This window comes from Lissotriton helveticus, chromosome 3_1 (genome assembly GCF_964261635.1).
Source record: "Lissotriton helveticus chromosome 3_1, aLisHel1.1, whole genome shotgun sequence".
In the NCBI taxonomy this organism is placed as follows: domain Eukaryota; kingdom Metazoa; phylum Chordata; class Amphibia; order Caudata; family Salamandridae; genus Lissotriton; species Lissotriton helveticus.
Genome location: NC_136061.1, coordinates 373,013,538 through 373,032,318, shown reverse-complemented (window position 1 = coordinate 373,032,318; position 18,781 = coordinate 373,013,538). Strand labels below are relative to the sequence as shown.

Genomic DNA, 18,781 nt, shown 5'->3' with positions numbered 1-18,781 from the left:
CCAGTCCAACACCAACTTACACTGAAACCCATTTCACTCTTCTACGAACATCCTTTCATCAGAACTCACTTCACATCCAGGTCAGACTGGAAATAAAATAGCAGCCCTTGCAAACGTTCAAACCAGCCACATTCCCTTCCTCTCTATCTATTTCTGAATTCCTATCCAGCCATTCTCTGTCTCCCCTTCTCTCCTATCATTCATCTTGTAATCTCCCATTTGTATGGTTTGTATTACCATAGAATTATCGGTGTACTTATAACTATAGCACCCATTTTTGTTTTGATTAAACAGTGTCTGTAGTGCATTGTTTGCAGTATTTATGTAGGGCTTATTACCCCTATGCAGGGCGCTGAAGCTCTTGCCTACATGGGTAGCACTTTACAGTATGTAGGGCATGTCGTTGGAAGGATGGTGTCTTTGTTTTGGTTCTAAGTGGGAAGTGTTTCCATGTCATGTGTGATGACTACCGAAGTGTAGTTATTATGTTATGAGATGCAGCGTAAAGCAATGTGTTGAATGATGAAGTGTGAGAGACACAGTTTTATGGTATTCAGTATCTTTGAACAGCTTTACATGTCCCTTTATGGTATTTTATATGATACAGCGTGCTTAGCTGGGTACTGCACTGGGTTGTCCGATCTTAGATTTTGTTTATAGTTGTGGTCCTAAGCTGGCATGGTTAGAGGGAGAGAGAAGTGAAGAGATCTGTTGGGATGGGCATTTGTATTATCATCCCAAATCCTATGTGTCTATTTGAGATGTAAAGAAGCAGTCAGATAGTATAGATATTTGGACCTGCAGTGGTGGGACTATACTAAAGTCCTCCAGATTGGCCAGCAGTGTGTGACAGATCTCTTCAGTTATTCCATTCCTGTTCATCTGCTTTTTGGCTGTTCAGTGTTGATGGACAACACTCATAGAAGATATGTCTTCTGTGAATGTGAGAGGTATAACTTAAAATTTGCTGCTGACCTCTATGTATGGTTTTAGAATGGCTGTGGACCATAACTGTTATATTTGGAGGTACCTAACTATATACTGCCACGGTGAAACATAGTCACCCCTTAAATTCATACCAAAAGCAGTTTGTTGGTTGAGTTGTTTGCAATTTGTGGGTTGGAAGCGGAGGATTGAGATTCAGGGTCAAACTGTTTTTTGGGCTGTGTTGCTGACGTGGATGGTGCAGTCATCTAAGAAATAGGCATGTTTTCAACTGTCTTCGGAAGTGAATATGCTCCTGGGTAAGTCTAATACTATCTGGTAGTGAATTACACAGCTTGGTGGTTTTTACAGGGAAAGCAATGCCTCCTGCGGAATTCTTATGGCAAGATGGTATGAAGTTAAGTGGTGCAAGCTTGGAGCACAGGGTTCTGTTTGGTACCTATTGCTTGAATATAACTTGTAGGTATAGCGGCCCTTTTCCTTGGGAGGCTCTGTGGCCAATGCAGAGAGCCTTGAGCATTGCACTTCTAGCTATGGGTAGTCACTGGAGCAATTGCAGGACTGGAGTCATGCGTTCTCCTGGGTGAAGGCGAAGAAGTAGCCTTGCGATGACATTTTGGATGAGTTGTATTGTTCTCTAGTAAATGAGGGTAAGCCAAGGCATAGGCTGTTGGCATAGTGAAGATTAATTTATCACATGAAGCAGAGCTATCTGGGTAGCATGAATGACTCTGAATCCCGTTGGCCTTGTGCCCAATTTACTTTTTTCATTTACACAATTTTAATATTGTAATACTACAAGCTCATTAAATACCTTATAAAAGACACGTAGTCCAGCAATTGAACAAGAACTCCTCAGTCATAAACCTTTGGCTTCTCAGGACCAGCGTTACTTCCAAATATTAAAGAACTTGAGATGCAATGAAGAGTTTAAAATGATAGATGGGAAGAGAATGTTTGCAAATTCTTACAGCAGCCATCCTAGTTTATGGAATACCGCTTCCACCATGGACAGGTCTAATCTTGACCAGTAGTGAGATCCTTGGCATGCTTCGCGGCATCAGGGTTTTACTGCAAAGTGCTCTAGGGCTGAATCAAAGTTTCCTTGATTTGAATTATTCAATGTATTTTAGACGGAAAGGGTTAAAAGTTTATCACTTTTTCAGAGCTTCACTTTTGTCGAAAAACATTCACAATCTCTTCAGATCTTCCCTGCGGACGGAGCTTGTGGGTAGCAGGCTCGGTTTTGGTGAACAATAGAAACCATACAGTTCAGAAAAGAGTTTTACTGCTAAATAGCATCTGACAGTCCATTGTGTCCATTTTCTTTTTTTTCTCTTCCCACTTTGTTTGTTCTAAATAACCACAAAATATATTTTCAGGTAGAGACCTGGAAGTTCCTTGATATGAGTCTGCGTGCAGGAGCAGAGAGCAGAGCCTACAGCTTCCAGGCTGCCGGAGGGGCCGTGACTGGACTGCCGCCCCTCCCACCCTCACCTGGAGCAGCTCGCTGGGGCTACAAGACGACCTTGCGTCTCCCGCGGGAGACGCTGCGTGTAGGAGCAGAGAGCAGAGAGCGGAGCCTACAGCTTCCAGGCTGCCGCGGGGGCCGTGACTGGACTGCCGCCCCTCCCACCCTCACCTGGAGAAGCTCGCTGGGGCTACAAGACGACCTTGCGCCTCCCGCTTCGCGGGAGACGCTGTGTGTAGGAGCAGAGAGCGGAGCCTACAGCTCCAGGCTGCCGCAGGGGCCATGACTGGACTGCCGCCCCTCCCAACCTCACCTGGAGAAGCTCGCTGGGGCTACAAGACGACCTTGCGCCTCCCGCTTCGCGGGAGACGCTGCATGTAGGAGCAGAGAGCAGAGCCTACAGATTCCAGGCTGCCGTGGGAGCCGTGACTGGACTCCCACCCTCACCTGGAGACGACCACTGGGGGTGGATATAATGGACTAGTACTTCGCGCCACACGGGACGCGCGCGGGCGGCGTCGGGCTAAGCCCGGGACAAGGGTGGGACCGTCTGTGGCCGTCAGGGGCCGAAGGAGGCCGGGCTGGGCCACCCCATTTACATTCTGGTACTGCACATTAAGGTACTGTGTCATTTGAATCTGCCTAATGGGGAAAAGGAAAAGCATGGAGGGTGCGGCTGATGGACCAAGTACGCAGGTAAAAAGGAGAAAGTCAAAGAAGGTCAATAAAGCTGCTAAGCCTGCAGGGGAGAACTGTGTAATGTCCCGTATCGATGACTTGATAGAGGACTGTACTATTATACTTACGTCTACGCACCCCACAGAACATAGACTGGATGAGAGTAAAGGGGAAGATGCTGCTGAACCATTACAGAGGTGCGGCAAACGGGGTCCGGCAGTGGTTCCTGGGATGTTTTTGAAGAAAAAACAAAACTATCGTAATTGCGATGAAGGTCATGTCGACTTAGGAGTTACCGATAAAGCGAGTGTAGACCTAGAGGCAGAAATGATTTACTCTACCCCGGTTGACCCAATTGTTCATTGCACAAACAGGTTCTCTGCTCTCATCGATATAGATTGTACAAAAAGGGAGAGCGGTGATCCTTTAATCCAGCCAAGTATATCTGATGCTTCAAAAGGGTCCAGGGAGGGGACGCAGGGGTTGGTGCTAAACTCGCATGTACCCATTTTTGGCACTGGGGGTGATTTTGCTGCCTTGTGTAGCGTTGTGGACCGATTATGCAATCTTATTGAATGTATGCAAGACAAGATTGAAACATTAACAACTAAAGTACATGAGGTAATTTCCAATCCAAGCTCATGTTACAATTGTAGTCTAGCTAAAAAGCAGCAGAGCATTACACCTATGGATAAGCAAAGGCCAATAGTTCAGCATACTGCGTTACATCTTGGCAGGGGTAGCACGCTGAGCAAGGGGGAAACCTTACACAGTGAAGCTGCCAGAGATAGGGCGGGGACACCGAAAGCTTTGCCTGTGAAAACCCTCAAGCAGAAGTTTACTGAAACAGGGAAAGACTGTGGGAATCCTAAGTCTAATGCTAGTTCTGCTAACAGCCCCAACGTCCCAACACTTTCTTTTAGCAAATTGACAGGCAGAGGCCCCTCTCTATCCCGCCCTACTCCTGTTGATTTATCTAAAGTTTACATGGTGAATGTTCCAAAACTGAGCCCAGGGAAGGACATAGAAGCAAATGACTCTTTGACAAACAAAGCTATTAATTGGATCAGGCATACTAGAGGATGTCGATCTGTGATATCTCTAGGGCAACAAGGCTCTCGTACCCAGGAAGCAGAACTGACTGTATTGAACTTACTTCTAAACACGAAAACTTGGCACAACATTTGATATTATTAGAATATAGATTCTGCTCCCCTGACCACTCCCTTATACAAATGAGATCTTCTCCCCCTCAGCAGTGGGTGAATGTTAGGGGAAGCAAACACCAGGTACAGGGATGGGTGGGTCGTGCTTGGACTCTAATGATTGACTGGTGTCTGATGGTACCAATCCTAGCCTCCCCGGTGACATTGTATCAGATACTCCAACCATGATAGAAGATATTCTTTCCGGAATCCCTTGTACATTGGTAGACTCTGGGGTGACTGGTGGGGGGGATAGCCCTTTAGATCAGAGCCTCAATGCAAGTTTTGCAAAAGGCCTTGATAAATTTGGTTCGATCATGTCTTGGAACATTGCAGGGTTGAGTGCCAATATTCAAAGCCCGGAGTGGGCTCTGTTTATCAACCAGTTCACTATATGCATATTTCAAGAAACATGGCTACTTGACCCCCAACACTTTGTAGGGTTTTTAAACTATAGTGTCCCTGCTGAAAAAAGCAAAAGAGGGCGACCCTCGGGTGGTTTAACAATTTGGGTCAAGCAGGACTCTGAAATTATTGTAAAAGTGCTCCCGACGAACCATAAGGACATACAGATTGTATCACTTATATTTAATCAGGCTAAACCAATAGATATTTACAATGTGTAGTCAAGGAGCACAGGGGGTAAGAAATCTGGTACTTTTGCTGCCCTTGAAGATCTTATTGAAAAATATTCCGCACATTCTCATGTAATCGTCGCAGGAGATTTTAATGCAACTTTCGAACCATTGTCAAGTGGTGAGTCTAATTTTATAGAGGAACAGGACAACAAGTGGGGGGTCCCCAAGCTTGAACTGGACCCAGTGAAGAGGTGGACAGATCTGGTGATCCAGATTAACTCTATCTGCTTAAACAAAGGACTAAGGGCGGCCAATGGTAGGACCTCAAAGGATAAGGCGGGTGCCATCACTTTCAAGAGCGGTCAAAGAGAAAGCAGAATTGACTATATATTAGTTCATCTCGAGTTGTGGAACCATCTAGAGGATATGATGGTTATTGACCGCCTTGAGAGTGATCATAATCCCCTATGCATGTTCCTTTTGTATTGGAATGTGCCCGCGGCATTTGAGGGACTGAGTGATGAATGCCCCCAAACTGTTCTCCTTACAAATGACATGCGCCACCTAAAGTGGGCCAAAGTTGCTGAAAGCCAGTCAAACATTGTCTTTATTTTAAATAAATTAAAACAAGCTACTAGGGAGCTGAGCGTCTGCGCAAATGCCAAAGCTGCAGTAGTAGACAGAGAAAATGGTATCAAGGTCCACGAAACCCTGTATCTCCAACTAAAAGGCTTATTTATTAAAACGAACAACCCAAATAAAGCCCTAACTAATAACTCTCCCTGTTGGTACACCAAGGAATGCAAAAAAGCATGATTAGATCTAGGGCAGGCTATTAAAACAGGATCTAGTGCCAGCGTTCGCCTTGCAAGGGGTGTGTACAAAACTACTATTCAAAAATCCAAGCGTGTTTGGGACGAAAAAAAGTGGGGGGAGCTTAAGGAGGCTAGCTCAACCAAGAACTCGAAGCAATTCTGGAATTAGTTAAAATGGGGATTTGGAGGCCGACCAGAAAAGCCTCAAAATTGGGTAGCCCAAGACGAGTGGGTGGACTACTTTAGGCCCCAATATGCTAAAGGCCCGGAAATATCCTTAGAAAAAAGAGGTGGGGTTACATATACCCCTTGGGTGGAAGATGTGTTTACTATTAGGGACATTCAACATGCTCTAGATTCTGTTACACCTGGTAGAGCACCAGGAATAGATGGCGTCCCAGCAGACATCTTCCTACATGACAGAGAACTTTGGGGCAAGTACATATTATTATTGGCAAATATGATAGCCAAAGGAGCACCCATACCCGAATCCTGGAACGGGGCGGAAATAATTCCTGTCTTTAAAAAGGGCGACAAGTCACTTCCAGGCAACTACCGCCCTATCAGTCTGATCGATACCATCCAGAAGATCTTTGGCAGACTGGTATTAAATAAAGTTCAGGAGTGGGAGTGCGAGATGAACATCCTATCCCACCTTCAAGCAGGATTTAGAGCCTGCAGAAGTACAGTCGACCAAGTACTACACTTCGCCATGCTTTATTGGAAGACTGTTAAACTAGGTGGGGGTAGTTTATATGCTGCCTTCATTGACTTGAGGGCAGCTTTTGATCTTGTTCCGCGCTCAAACCTGTGGCTTGTACTAAATGATATGGGTATGCCCCCTGCCCTCCTCTCCCTGATGGTTAAAATACATGAACATAACTTTGCCCAGATACGATGGGGTCCACCTGGAAGTGTCACAAACCAGTTTCCAGTAGAGAGAGGAGTGCGCCAAGGTTGCGTACTAGCCCCGACCCTGTTCTCTCTCTACATTAATAATGTGGCAAAAGTTTTGATTGAGGCAAACATTGACGCTCCAATTTTAGCAGGTGCGAAGGTACCAATTTTAATGTTTGCTGACGATTGTCTTATCATTTCCATGACCCCAAGTGGCTTGCAAAAAGCACTAGGGATCTTTGAAGCCTTCTGTGTTAATTATGGGCTGGAAATAAATGTTTTAAAATCTAAGTTTATGTCTTTTAACCAACACAAGTCATACAGAGGGAAAATATTTATGAATGACTTACCCCTAGAACAAGTCAAATCATTCTCCTATCTGGGTGTAACCATCCAGCATGATCTGCGATGGAACGAACAGATAGATCTAGCAACGCTAAAACATCGGCAATTGGCCGGGGCCCTGAATAGAGAACATGCCAAGTCCTTGACAAAACCGGTTGCCCCGGCAATTGCCGTGTATAACGCAAAGGCGGTGAGCGCAGCACTTTACGGTGTAGAAATATGGGGGCATGGGAACTTAAGCACGCAATCTTGTCAATTTACCGCAGAGTACCCCAATGGGCCCCGTTTTCAAGGACTTGGGCATGAGACCAAATGAGATTATTGCAAATCTCTGTCCAGTATTATACTGGAGGCGTTTATGGGTAACACCAGAATTGAAAATATTCGCCATGGGACTCATGGACATAATCAAAAGCGATGTCTTCCATCAGGTAAAATGGCTCTCTGGAATTGGAGCGATTCTCAGAGAGTTGGGTCTGGTGGAGGTATGGGAGGAACCAATTAATGCTATATTTCCTTCAAAAAAGGCAATAAAGGGTCTATACTGGGGGTTGATATCCTCTAGAGCTTTTAGGACCACTGCTCCGCTTTCGTTAACGGGGGTTTTCATGGAGTTCAAGGATGAGACTCTATTCAAGCCATTCTGGGACGACATAGCAAAGCCACTGGATAGAAATTTATTTTCAATTAAGAATTGGCAGTATTCCTGTCAGAGCATTTACCTCAAGGTGGTCTAGTGGAGGAAACGCCTCATGTCCATGTTGCTCGGATTTCCAAGAAACAAACAGCCATCTACTCTTTGGGTGCCCTGCATACTCTGCTCCACGTAGAGTTTGGTTACGACCAATGTCTAAGCTACTGGGCACAAGGAGTGGAATAGTGGCCGTTAGAATTATTTGCACAAGTCCTAACCCACTAGTGTACATAGCTGTGGCTAAATTTTTAGGTTGGTCGTGGATCATCAGAAACAAAAGTATAAAGGGATGAGTCAATGAATGTTTATCCTTTGATCATTTGTTTTATATAAATATGGTGAAATCATTGTAACTGTAATACATTTTATCCCCAGCTTGTCTAGCCTCGTCTATTAAGACCGAGGCGTAGGATTGCTGCGCCTGCAGGAGCAGTCGTATCGCTACTCCGTCACCGTCCCCCTGACACCGTCTCTCCAACACCCCCACTCGTGCCGCAGCCGCGACAGTGGCCTCTCGGCGACTACGACGGGCAGCAGCACACCATGCAATGTCAATGCCTCTCAGCGTGGGCTTCATGGCTTCCCAGACCGTCACTTCATCTACCCCCTCCGCCAGGTTCTCCTGCCAGTAGTGGGCAATCGCGCTGCGCATATGTTGTGTATAATCTGCCTGCTGGAGATGCCACGAGGACATCCGCCACCGGAATGGCTGGCGCTTCTTGCGCAATTCAATCCGTATCACGACAGGGGAGTGGTCAGATAGCCCCCGAGGCTGAATTGCGGCCTGCTTCACTCTGTCAAGAAAGGCTCCTGGTACAAACACGCAGTCCAGCCGTGAGAAGGAGCCATGCACAGCAGACACATACGTGTACTCACGCGTCTTGGCATGCAAGTGTCTCCAGGCATCCACCCAGCCCAACCCGTCAATCATCGCTTTTAACCGTGTAGGGGAGGTCGCCGCCACGGTCCCCTGCGACCTCTTTCGGTCCAGGCACACATCCACAACATCGTTCCAGTCGCCACCTATCGCGGCCAAGGAATCTGGGATCTCGGCCCACAATTCAAACAGTCGCTCTGCCAGGGACCATTGTAGAGGAGTGGGGGCATACACACTGCCAAACACCACTGGCTCCGTACCGACCATACCCTTAACAAACACATACCGACCCTGGGGATCGAGCCAGTGACGCTCATGGGTATATGACAGCCTTCGATGAATAAGAATGGCCACCCCCCTCGAGCCCCTGGAAAACCCTGCATGAAATACCTGATGGTAGCCAAATCGCTGCAAGCTCAGTGCCTTTGTCCCCAACATATGCGTCTCTTGTAATAGCATGACATCAGCTGAGTCCCTCTTACCCCAGCGCAAGACTGCCCCACGCTCAATTTTGTCCAACATCCCCCTGACATTCCAACTTAAGATTCGCATAGAATCACCAGCGAGTTCCTGCCTCGGGATATCAACCATAGTCTCGATGGAAAAGTCTCTTAGGACCCCAGGACCCAGCCCAGGCACCCATCACTATGTACGTCAATGCAGCCGAAATCACGTGCACCCCTTTCAAAACACCCCCCACCCCGTCCCTTCCCGCCAAAACTGCTCCCCAACTGCCCAACACCCGTTCCCCACCCCCCACCCCTATACCTCATGAAACACTGAAGTACCTGTCGCGGCATGGGGAGCTTCGGGCCCAAAACAGAGCGCCCAAAGCCAACCATACCAATGGATCCCCGCTACTCCCCCCAACTAACGGGACCTTCCCTCAGGGCCACCCCCCTAACGTGGGAGGACTAGGCCGCCCTACAAGTCAGTACCCCGAACCCCATTGTACCACAGTTTTTCCGGAACTCGAGTAGAGCGAGGCAGTCAGGCACCGCCAGTATTGCTCCCCGTGAGCCAAACCAAGTTCCAGGTCTCACTACACCAGATGCCATCCGCTCGACCGATGAAGCAGCCGCACCAGGCCCCCCGCAGAGTCCAACAGTGGAGAAGGGTTAAGTAAGGAGGGTTGAATTCCCATGGTATTCAATTCTCTTTCCCGGATTGATCGGTGTCGGGCTGCGTCCCATCCGGGAGGCCGCTCCGGGACCGGGAGCGTCTTCGTGACCGAGATTTCCTGTGTCTTTTACCCCTGACGACAGAGTCGCCCCTCTCCTGCGACGATCCACGCGATGGTCCAGAGCCCAAGCCCGGCTGGGCATTCGGTCGGAGCCTGGTCGTCTCGTCCGTCCACCCAAACACCGCCTCCGGGGTATCAAAGAAGTGGGTCTTGGATTGAAAGACGACGCGAAGGCGGGCCGGGTACAGCAATGAATATTGGATCTTCAGACCACGCAGTTTGGCCTTCGCCTCCAGGAAGGAACGGCGCTGCTGCTGCACCTGCTTGGTATAGTCTGGGAAGATCATAATCTTGTGATTGTCAAACAGCAGAGCCTCTTTGATCCTCGCTTCCCGTAGTATAGTGTCTCTATCGTGGAAGTTCAGGATTTTAGCTATGACCGGACGAGGCCGTTCTCCCACCGGCGGTTTCTGCATCAGGGCTCTATGTGCGCGCTCCACCACAAAGCAGCACGACAGGACGTCCGGGGGAAGCCAGCTCTCCAGCCACCGTGTTAGGAACGCATCCATGGGCCCCTTCTCGCAGTCCTCCGGAAAGCCCACGAAGCGCAGGTTATTCCTGCGCGCTCGCCCTTCTGCATCCTTGACGCGGAGCACAAGCCCCTTTTGGATGCTGTCCATCTCTGCCACTTTCTGTTTCAGGGTGCCTACATCACCTTCCACTCCAGTGATCCTGGTCTCGGTCTCTGCGATGCGAGCAACTGCGTTGCGGAGATCCTGTCGTAGTAGCATGACATCAGCTCCCACTGCGCCAATCTTAGCGTCTAGCATGTCCCTGGAATGTGTGATGGAGGCCATCAGGGCCGCGTTATCGGGTCCCGTGCTCTGGCTGCCCCCGGAGGCCCCGGACCCCCCACTGGGTCCAGTAAATTTGTCGATCGGTCCTTGCTTGGTGGAACCAGTGCCGCCTCTGGTCATGGTCAGGATAGTTTGGGCGGGCTGCTCCGTGCCTGTGGCAGACCTTCTACTCACTGCAGTTCAAAGTCAGAGTCCACCCGGAGGGCCTAAGCCCACCGCAGCCAAGGCCGGGGGGCCCGCAGGGCGCTACGCCACACCGGACCGTCACTACCGAACACCTCCAATGTCCAGGCACCCAGCGAGCAGATGCTCCCGTCTTCACTCGGGCCAGGGCCACAGCAAAGCTCCGGGCCCCGGACCTCCGGCAGGGCACCCCCGCCCCAACAAGAATTGTAGCGCTAGATCCGACTCCTCACCTTCACGGGGTCTCGAAATTCCAGGCCCGGGCACCCGCCGATATCCGAGAGCCAGGACGGGCACAGCAGGGCCCCCAATCACAAGGCGACCAGGCAACGCCGTTTCTCCGGGCAGCCCCGGCCCTTATATGGGTTCCAGCACAGCAAGTGCGAGGCAGGCCCCGGACTCCTCCAGTAAATCCAGCAGCAAAGCACTCCCCAGGATGGCGCAGGCACCACACTGCTCCCGGCGTCACGGGTCTCTTCGTGCCCGGGGGGGCCACACTGCAGGGGGCCACACACTCAGGCCGTCGGACGGAGCGTGCCCCACCCCGCGCCGATGGTCCGCCGCAGCTCCGATTCAGCAATGGCTGCTGGCAGCCCAGGGGGACCCGACTGGTTCCCCAGTCTGTGGAGCCCGCCACGGGGGTCGATTCCTCACAGCCCTGAACAGCGTCTGTGCACCCCAGGCGGACAGTTCATTTTTTTATGCTTGAGAAAGAAGACTGTTCAATAAAACCTTTTTATTTAAAACGCCCGTCTATCTATTTCTCTGCAACTCTTGTGAAATGAAGCATGCACGCGACTCTGATGATCAGATTTATCTTGGGGAAACAAAGTTGTCATGTTTATGCGGTTGTCAGAAACTAATCCCTTCTTGTGAATTTGAGAAAGTTTCTAGTGACCTCTGAGGTAGCTGGCACTCACAATTAAGTCTAGTATATTCAATAGAGACCTAGTAGACCTCAGTCCTACGTCTAATCTATAGGATATATTATTCCAATGCGCAGAGCCTATTGGGAATGTAGGAACTACACTACAGCATGTCCAGAGGCAATGTGCAAAAGGGGTTGGCCACCCTTCAGCTGTGTGTAATGCTTTGTGAGTCCAGGCTTTACAGTTCTAAGCCCCAAGAATCCTGGAAGGCTTCAAACATAGAAAAAAGGAAAAATAACAGTACGTGTGTGTGTTTTAGTTGAAATTATATAAACTCTTACGTTTAAACAACTGAATTCAGAAAGGATGTCCTGCATCTGCAGTCATGCAAGAGTTTGAATCTGGAAAAAAAATGGTGGTCCTAAAGTTCTGTATCTCTTGGCAGATTGACTGAATCCTTAAACATCAACCAAAAGAAAGGAGGCATCGGATTGGTTACACACTCCACATTATCAAAAACAAGTCCATATCATTGGGGAAAAGGAGCCCATGGTTTTGACTTCTACTCTGTGCAGAGCAGAACATTTTTAACATATCTATCTCCTTTTCCTCAAGAAGGTAGATGTGCAAAAAAGATAGCACCAGTTTGAAAATGAAGCAACTGCTGAAGAAGCAGGAGAAGAGGTTGTTGAAATTCCTTCAACTCTTGGGAAATCTAGGAAGAGTGTCAAAGGTCGTGCGCAGCAGGAGTTGGCTGCCAGAAGCCGGATGGGGCCCTACAACCAACCCCTACAGCACTCAGCTGAAGGCCTTACATAACGGAGGTTGACTGCACAATGTGGGTTGTGTGCAGGGCCTGGGTTCATGTGGCTGCCCCTCGCTGTGTACGGCTGAAGTCCCTATGCAGGGAGGGTAGTTCGGTCTGGCGGGCTGTAGGCCCATGTTCACCATTCCGAGCCAAAGATTGCCCGCAGCAAGGGTTGGGTGCGGAGACTGGCCGCAGACCAATCCTTGCTGGCATACCCACTATGGATGGTCAAAGGCCTTGTGCAGCTGGAGTTGGCTGCCCACGGTTGGTTGGTTACAGGGAACTGTTTACACATGGTAAATAATAAAAAAGAATATTAAACTCACAGGGGAAAAATAAAGGTTAAAGTGCAGTTATGGCAAGCTTTGGTTATAACCGATTACAAATGCCTAAAAAGAAGCTTAGACATTCACAGAAAAAACAGAGATAATGTGAAGTTGTGGTTGTGAACCAAAATCGATGATTTGAGGGACATTTTGAAGTTGTGGTTAGAGCTTGAATCCATAACTCGCACAATATACAGGCAAACCATAACTTGCACATGAAATGTAATCTTTTTGACCTCACAATATTTATCCCAATAAGCAGCAACACCTAAAAGTGCAATTTAATAAACATACAATCTCAAACTAATTACCAATACTATAAACGTAGTTGCTTCTTTCACAGGAGTATGAGTGATATAATATCTAATTCTATCTGTAAGATCATACACAGCATTTGTTATTGCATCTTTACATCGATGATTTTATCCAGAATGCGAGTTATAGTTTACATGTCAGTTGTGCAAGGTATGGATTGCAGTCCTAACCATAACATGCAGATTTCAGGGATTTTTTCAGCTGTAATTTGCAACCATATCTCCTCTTTAACTGTGGTATATTAGCATCATCGAGTTTGACCATGTACATAATCTATATATTTCCATGTACGCCATCTAATCATTTTTATATTTGTCATTTACGAATCCCCTTGTGTATTGTCTGTGTATTTCCAAAGCATAATATATAGCCCTTATTACAATTGTGCTGCTACTGTGGGTGCAGATTGCGCGTCCGCTAATTGCCAACTGTGTGAGATGCTGTAATTAGTTGGTATCCAGTTCTGAATTGCAGACCTTGGAAAAGGAGGTAGTTTGAAAACTACACATTTTACCCCATTTCAATGTGTACAAACAGACATTTGCACCTACTTAGTCTCAGAATTTTCACCAGATTTTACCTCCGTTTGGAAGTGACTTCTAATCCCATTTTGGCCACAAATTTGAGTTTGTTGATGAAACAGGATTTACGGGCCAACTTTAATCAAGATCTATATACCAACTTGTTTATTGCCAACATGTTTAATTGTTTTCTGTCTTCATATTACCATGCCTATTTTACATATTTGTGTGTATAATATCTATATATTTTATATCCACAACGTCGCCTAGGGATGGTTGGCTGGTAATCACTGTGTGAAATCAGTCATGGATCCATTTTTTCCCCTGTGCAGGTGCTGCCATTGCCAATCACCTTGGGAAAGGCTTCCTGGCAATTAGGAAAGCAGGACATCTGTGTATCCTGACCCGCGCGCAGAACTATGTTGACTATTCGGGTCGGGAGAAGGTGATGGAGGTTCGCGTGGATGCAATCAGACCCGGTGAGTAGTAATGGATTTGTTTTGGATGCCTATTTGCATGCAGGAGTTGTAGGGCTCTGTGTTGGGCCATGAAGTGAAGTATCTGCCTTTCCTTGAAAACAGGTGTAATGTAGTAGGAGATGTGTGCACTAGGACCTGCCCGTCTGCAGCTAGCCGGTGGGATTGGGGAGGAGGAAGAGGAGGAGCCGGGGCAGGAAGAGTGCAGAATAGGTGTGGGTAGAATAAGAGAGAGCACGAAATACCCTTACCTGAAACAGTGTCTGCGTAGTCTGTGGCCTCCTTAGACGTTTGGCGAGTGCTGCACTATGTCCCTGGCGTCCTTGAAGCTGCCGTGAGGGTGCGAGGAGAGCAGCGGCTTATCTATATATCGCGGTCCGGTCCGGGTGCCTATCCCAGCTGCGTTCGTCCCGCAACTCCCCCCACCCCCTCCGGTCCTGAGGCGCTTGGAGACCCGGAGCTGTGCAATTGCTCGACGCGAGCTGGGAGCCCACCCCAGTCGCGTGTGGTCATCATCGCGATCTGGGAGCCCACCCCAGTCGCGTGCTGCCAGGAACACTGCACCTGCCTGGTGAGTGTTTTTGCTCATTGTCTCAGTGGCTGGAGGATTCCCTGTGTGTCTGGAAGCTCCGGTGGGTGTGAAGAGGGCCAAATCTCACGAGGCGCGAGATTTCAGCGGCAGCCATTTTGGAGTCAGGCGCCGGCACCAATCCCCTACGGAGAAGTCCCGGCGGCCATTTTGGAGTCAGGCGAAGTGCAACGAAAGCATCAAACCTTGGCAAATGCAAATTAAAAAGCATCAAACCTTGGCAAATGCAAATAAATAAAAAAAAAGTGTCCAGAAGTAAATCAGAGTTTGTTTCTTAAAAAAAACACCACCACCTCAAGTGGGTCCGGCGCCAGCCAATGCCAGTCACGTGGGGGTGCTGGGAGTATCGTTCCTGCGTCCACCCGAACCTTTATTCCTTGAAACAGGAGGAGGTATGGGTCTTCGATGGAAGGTGTGGCTTGAGGATTTTGAAGGCTTCATGAAAGGGTCGCATGTGACTGAAGCAGGACAACAGTTGTTAGTGTTATGAAATCTGATAGGGAAAGATGTTGGCCAAATCATAAAGGAACTACCTGCGGCGACTGTGTCATCCTACGCTGATGTGTGTGACGCCCTGAACTGGAAATTTTTTAATAAAAGAAACATTGATTAAGAAAGATACACGTTCAACCTGGCGGCTCAAGAGAAAGAAGAGCCCATGTGCATTTTCATCACACGCCTTAGACGGTTGCCTCGATACTGCGAGTTCGACTCTTTCTCGACAGAAGATGCCCTTCCCCTGAGAATCATTGAAGGGTGCCAGTCCGAGTCGCTGCTTAGGAGACTACTAAAAAAGAGCTATTCGCTAGATGAAATTGAAGAGATGACACGGGTCCATGACCAGGCCGAGGAACATGCCAAGAAAATGGAAGCAGGGCGGAGTGAAAAACGCAAACAAGCATTCAGGCTCCAGTCTCGTAACACACTCACATATTTGCCCGTGAAACCAAGGTCATCCAGGTCCAAAACCCAACATCAATCGGCGGGCCAGCGACGTCGCAGTTCAAGCAGAACCAACAAGCGACAAGAACGTCAACTCGAATGCTATCGGTGTGGATATGACTTTCCTCACACAGACGCTTGCCCTGCGCTGGGTCAAAAATGCAGGAAGTGTGGAAGAGAAAATCACTTTGAGAATGTATGCAGCTCACTGAGGAAAGAAAGACAACGAGATCGTGGAAGACAATCTAGACCGGTGAGCAATCAACATCATGCCAAAGTGGTACGAGACCGCAGAGATTCGTCTACTGGATAGTCTCATTCCAGTTGCTAGTCTCACAGAACATATCGGTCCCGGCCCTCGTATTCACCAGAGTCAAGGTCACTGACGAATACATCTGCATGGTGGCTGATCCCGATAGCCTGAAGAAATACCCCCGGCTTGACATCAGGATTGGTACTCACTGGGCCAAATCCGTGTTGGACAGCGGAGCGTCACTCAACTACATACCTGTGGCTGAATATCACAGGATGAAGATACCACCTCAGCTAAGCAAAGCCCATGTGCGAGTCTATACCTGGATGTCCAAGAAACCGCTTCTTTGCCTTGGGAAATTTTCAACTAACCTCACATATCAAGATCGCACCATACAGGCGTACATTCATGTAATTGATGGACCTGAAGCGGACTGTCTTCTGAGTCTTCCTACTGCGGAACGACTTAAGTTAGTGGACATACTGTACAAAGCTGATGATGGACTTGATGTGGTTCAAAAATGTCCTATATTGTTTACGGGGCTAGGAAAAATGGCTCATTGTCCGATTAGATTACATATAAATGAACAAGTCAACCCAATAGCTCAACACCACAGAGGCAACAAGCTGTGGAAAAGGAGTTACATGACTTACTCGAAGCCTACATCATCGAACATACAGAAGGACCCAAGCCATGGGTCTCTCCGGTAGTGGTTGTACCAAAAAAAGGCGACCCTGACAAAGTTCCACTGTGTGTGGACATGAGGGCACCTAACACCACCATTGAGAGAGAGCGACACCCTGGACCTCACATCAGTGATATGATCGCTTCATTAAATGGTGCCAAGATATTTTCCAAACTGGACCTCAACAAAGGTTATCACCAACTAGAGCTGCACGAAAGGTCCACATATATTACCACTTTTTCAACCCACATAGGCCTGTTCAGGTACAAAAGATTGAGCATTGGGTTTTCCTCTGCTGTCGAAATCTTTCAGGAAGCCATCAGGAAAATTATTCATCACATCCCAAATGCCCTAAACTATAGTGATCCATGGCTCGACAATTCAAGAGCATGACACCGCCTTGGATCGTGTTTCTCATGCCCTCATGGAAGCCAACCTTACGTTAAACAAAGATAAATGTGAGTTTCATAAATCAACTGTGAAATTCTTTGGCCACATCTTCTCTGGCACCGGAATGAGACCTGATCCCGACAAAGTGGCGGCCCTCAAGGACACTCCAAGACCCCGTGATGCTGGCGATGTGCGCTAATTCTTAGGGATGGCAAGTTACTGTGCTCGCTGTATCAAAAACTATGCAACAATCAGCTATCCTCTGAGAAAACTCACTAAACAAGGGCATCCTTTCCAGTGGTCCACCAGATGTGAACAAGCCTTCAAAGAAATCATAACGGCTGTAGACTCAGCAAACAACATGGCGTATTTTGACCCAAAAAACAGAACGGAGATCACTGTTGGACTAGGGGCCATCCTAGCTCAGTACAACACGGACAGTGACCAATGATACATCATTGCATATGCCAGCAGAAGTCTCACAGACACCGAGAGAGCTTATTCAAAGCCCAAGAAAGAAAGCCTCGCCGTTGTATGGGCGTGTGAACACTTCCATATTTTCATATATGGCAAACACTTTACATTAATCACGGATCATCAAGCTTTAATTACTATATTTGTTAATCCACGGGCCAAAATGCCACCGAGAATAGAGCGATGGGGTCTTCGTCTCCAAGAGTACACTTACAATATTGTGCACAAGCCGGGAAAAGCCAAAAATCCTGCTGATTATATGTCAAGACACCCCAAGGAAACAACCAAGTCCAGACCGTCAATAGCCGAAGAATATGTCCACTTTGTTGTGGCTCATTCTTGACCTCCCTCTGTACCCCTTGAGACCATCTGCGATGCCACTCTCACTGACGCAATGCTGCAGGAAGTCGCACATCGCATACAGAACAATAGCTGGAGACATCTGGAGGATCATGAGCCGGATGACAGGATCGACTTACAAGAACTAGCTTCTTTCAAGCATGTGAAAGAAGAGTGTAACCAGGAGGCGGGGCACTCACCCCCTGTAACCCGGAGTGTGCCTGTAAACTGTGACCCCCCCCCTCTTGTCTCCACAGGTGTCAGAGAACACAAGCTGGAACCACGTGGAAGAACAGTACAGCTGTGATGAGGAAGACATGGAACACGGTCCCTTTAACTGGCCATGACCAGGTGACGAGGAGGAGGAGCCCGACATCACCTTAAAGGACGCCCAGCTGCCGGACCAGGTGTGTCTTTACACCGGAGGAGCGGTCAGAGCAGAGCGGAGTGGAGGTGCGGCGTGGAGCAGAGGAATCGAGCAGAGCAGAGGAGCTGAGTGGAGTGGAGGTGCAGCGGCGTGGAGTGGAGGAGAGGCGTGGAGCGGAGGAGAGGCGTGGAGCGGAGGAGAGGCGTGGAGCGGAGGAGAGGCGTGGAGCGGAGGAGAGGCGTGGACTGGAGGAGAGTCGTGGAGCGGCGTAGCCGAAGGCAGCATTTCCAGGGAAGGGAGCGTGGTAACAGCGGAGGCGTCAGCAGAGACAGAGGGCGGCGGAGCTTCAGGAGCGGCAGCTGTATCAGGAGTCTCACCGGGAGAGGAGGAGAAGCCGGGAAGAAGACGCCTCGGATTCCTACGGAGACCATCGGGAGCGACGGATCCAGGAGGACAACGGACCCACGCGTCGCCCAGCCACTCCCCCGGAGGGGCGTGGCTAACAGAGGTGCGTGGAAGGGTTGCGGGGTGGTTACGGTTCCAGAAGAAGGGAGAACCTTAAATCCCTTAGAGTAAAGTCCCGTGCATGTCCCTCACATACCAGACCGTAATAGAAGCACTGAGTGTTCCCTCACCCCCTTTCCCAAAAGCAACAGTTGTGTCTTACCGAGAACTGATACCTCCTCTGTTTCTGTCTCC

At 48.6% G+C, this 18,781-nt stretch overlaps 1 protein-coding gene across 6 annotated transcripts in view; it reads left to right on the top strand.

Annotated features, from left to right (window-relative positions):
- Window positions 1-18,781, top strand: part of LOC144824550 (adenine phosphoribosyltransferase-like) — a 393,625-nt gene that overhangs the window by 284,590 nt on the left and 90,254 nt on the right. For all 6 annotated transcript variants that reach the window (XM_078683604.1, XM_078683603.1, XM_078683608.1 and 3 more), the window contains exon 4: window positions 13,900-14,046. In XM_078683604.1, coding sequence (XP_078539730.1) covers window positions 13,900-14,046 — 147 coding nt within the window. The remainder of the gene's footprint in view (window positions 1-13,899; window positions 14,047-18,781) is intronic.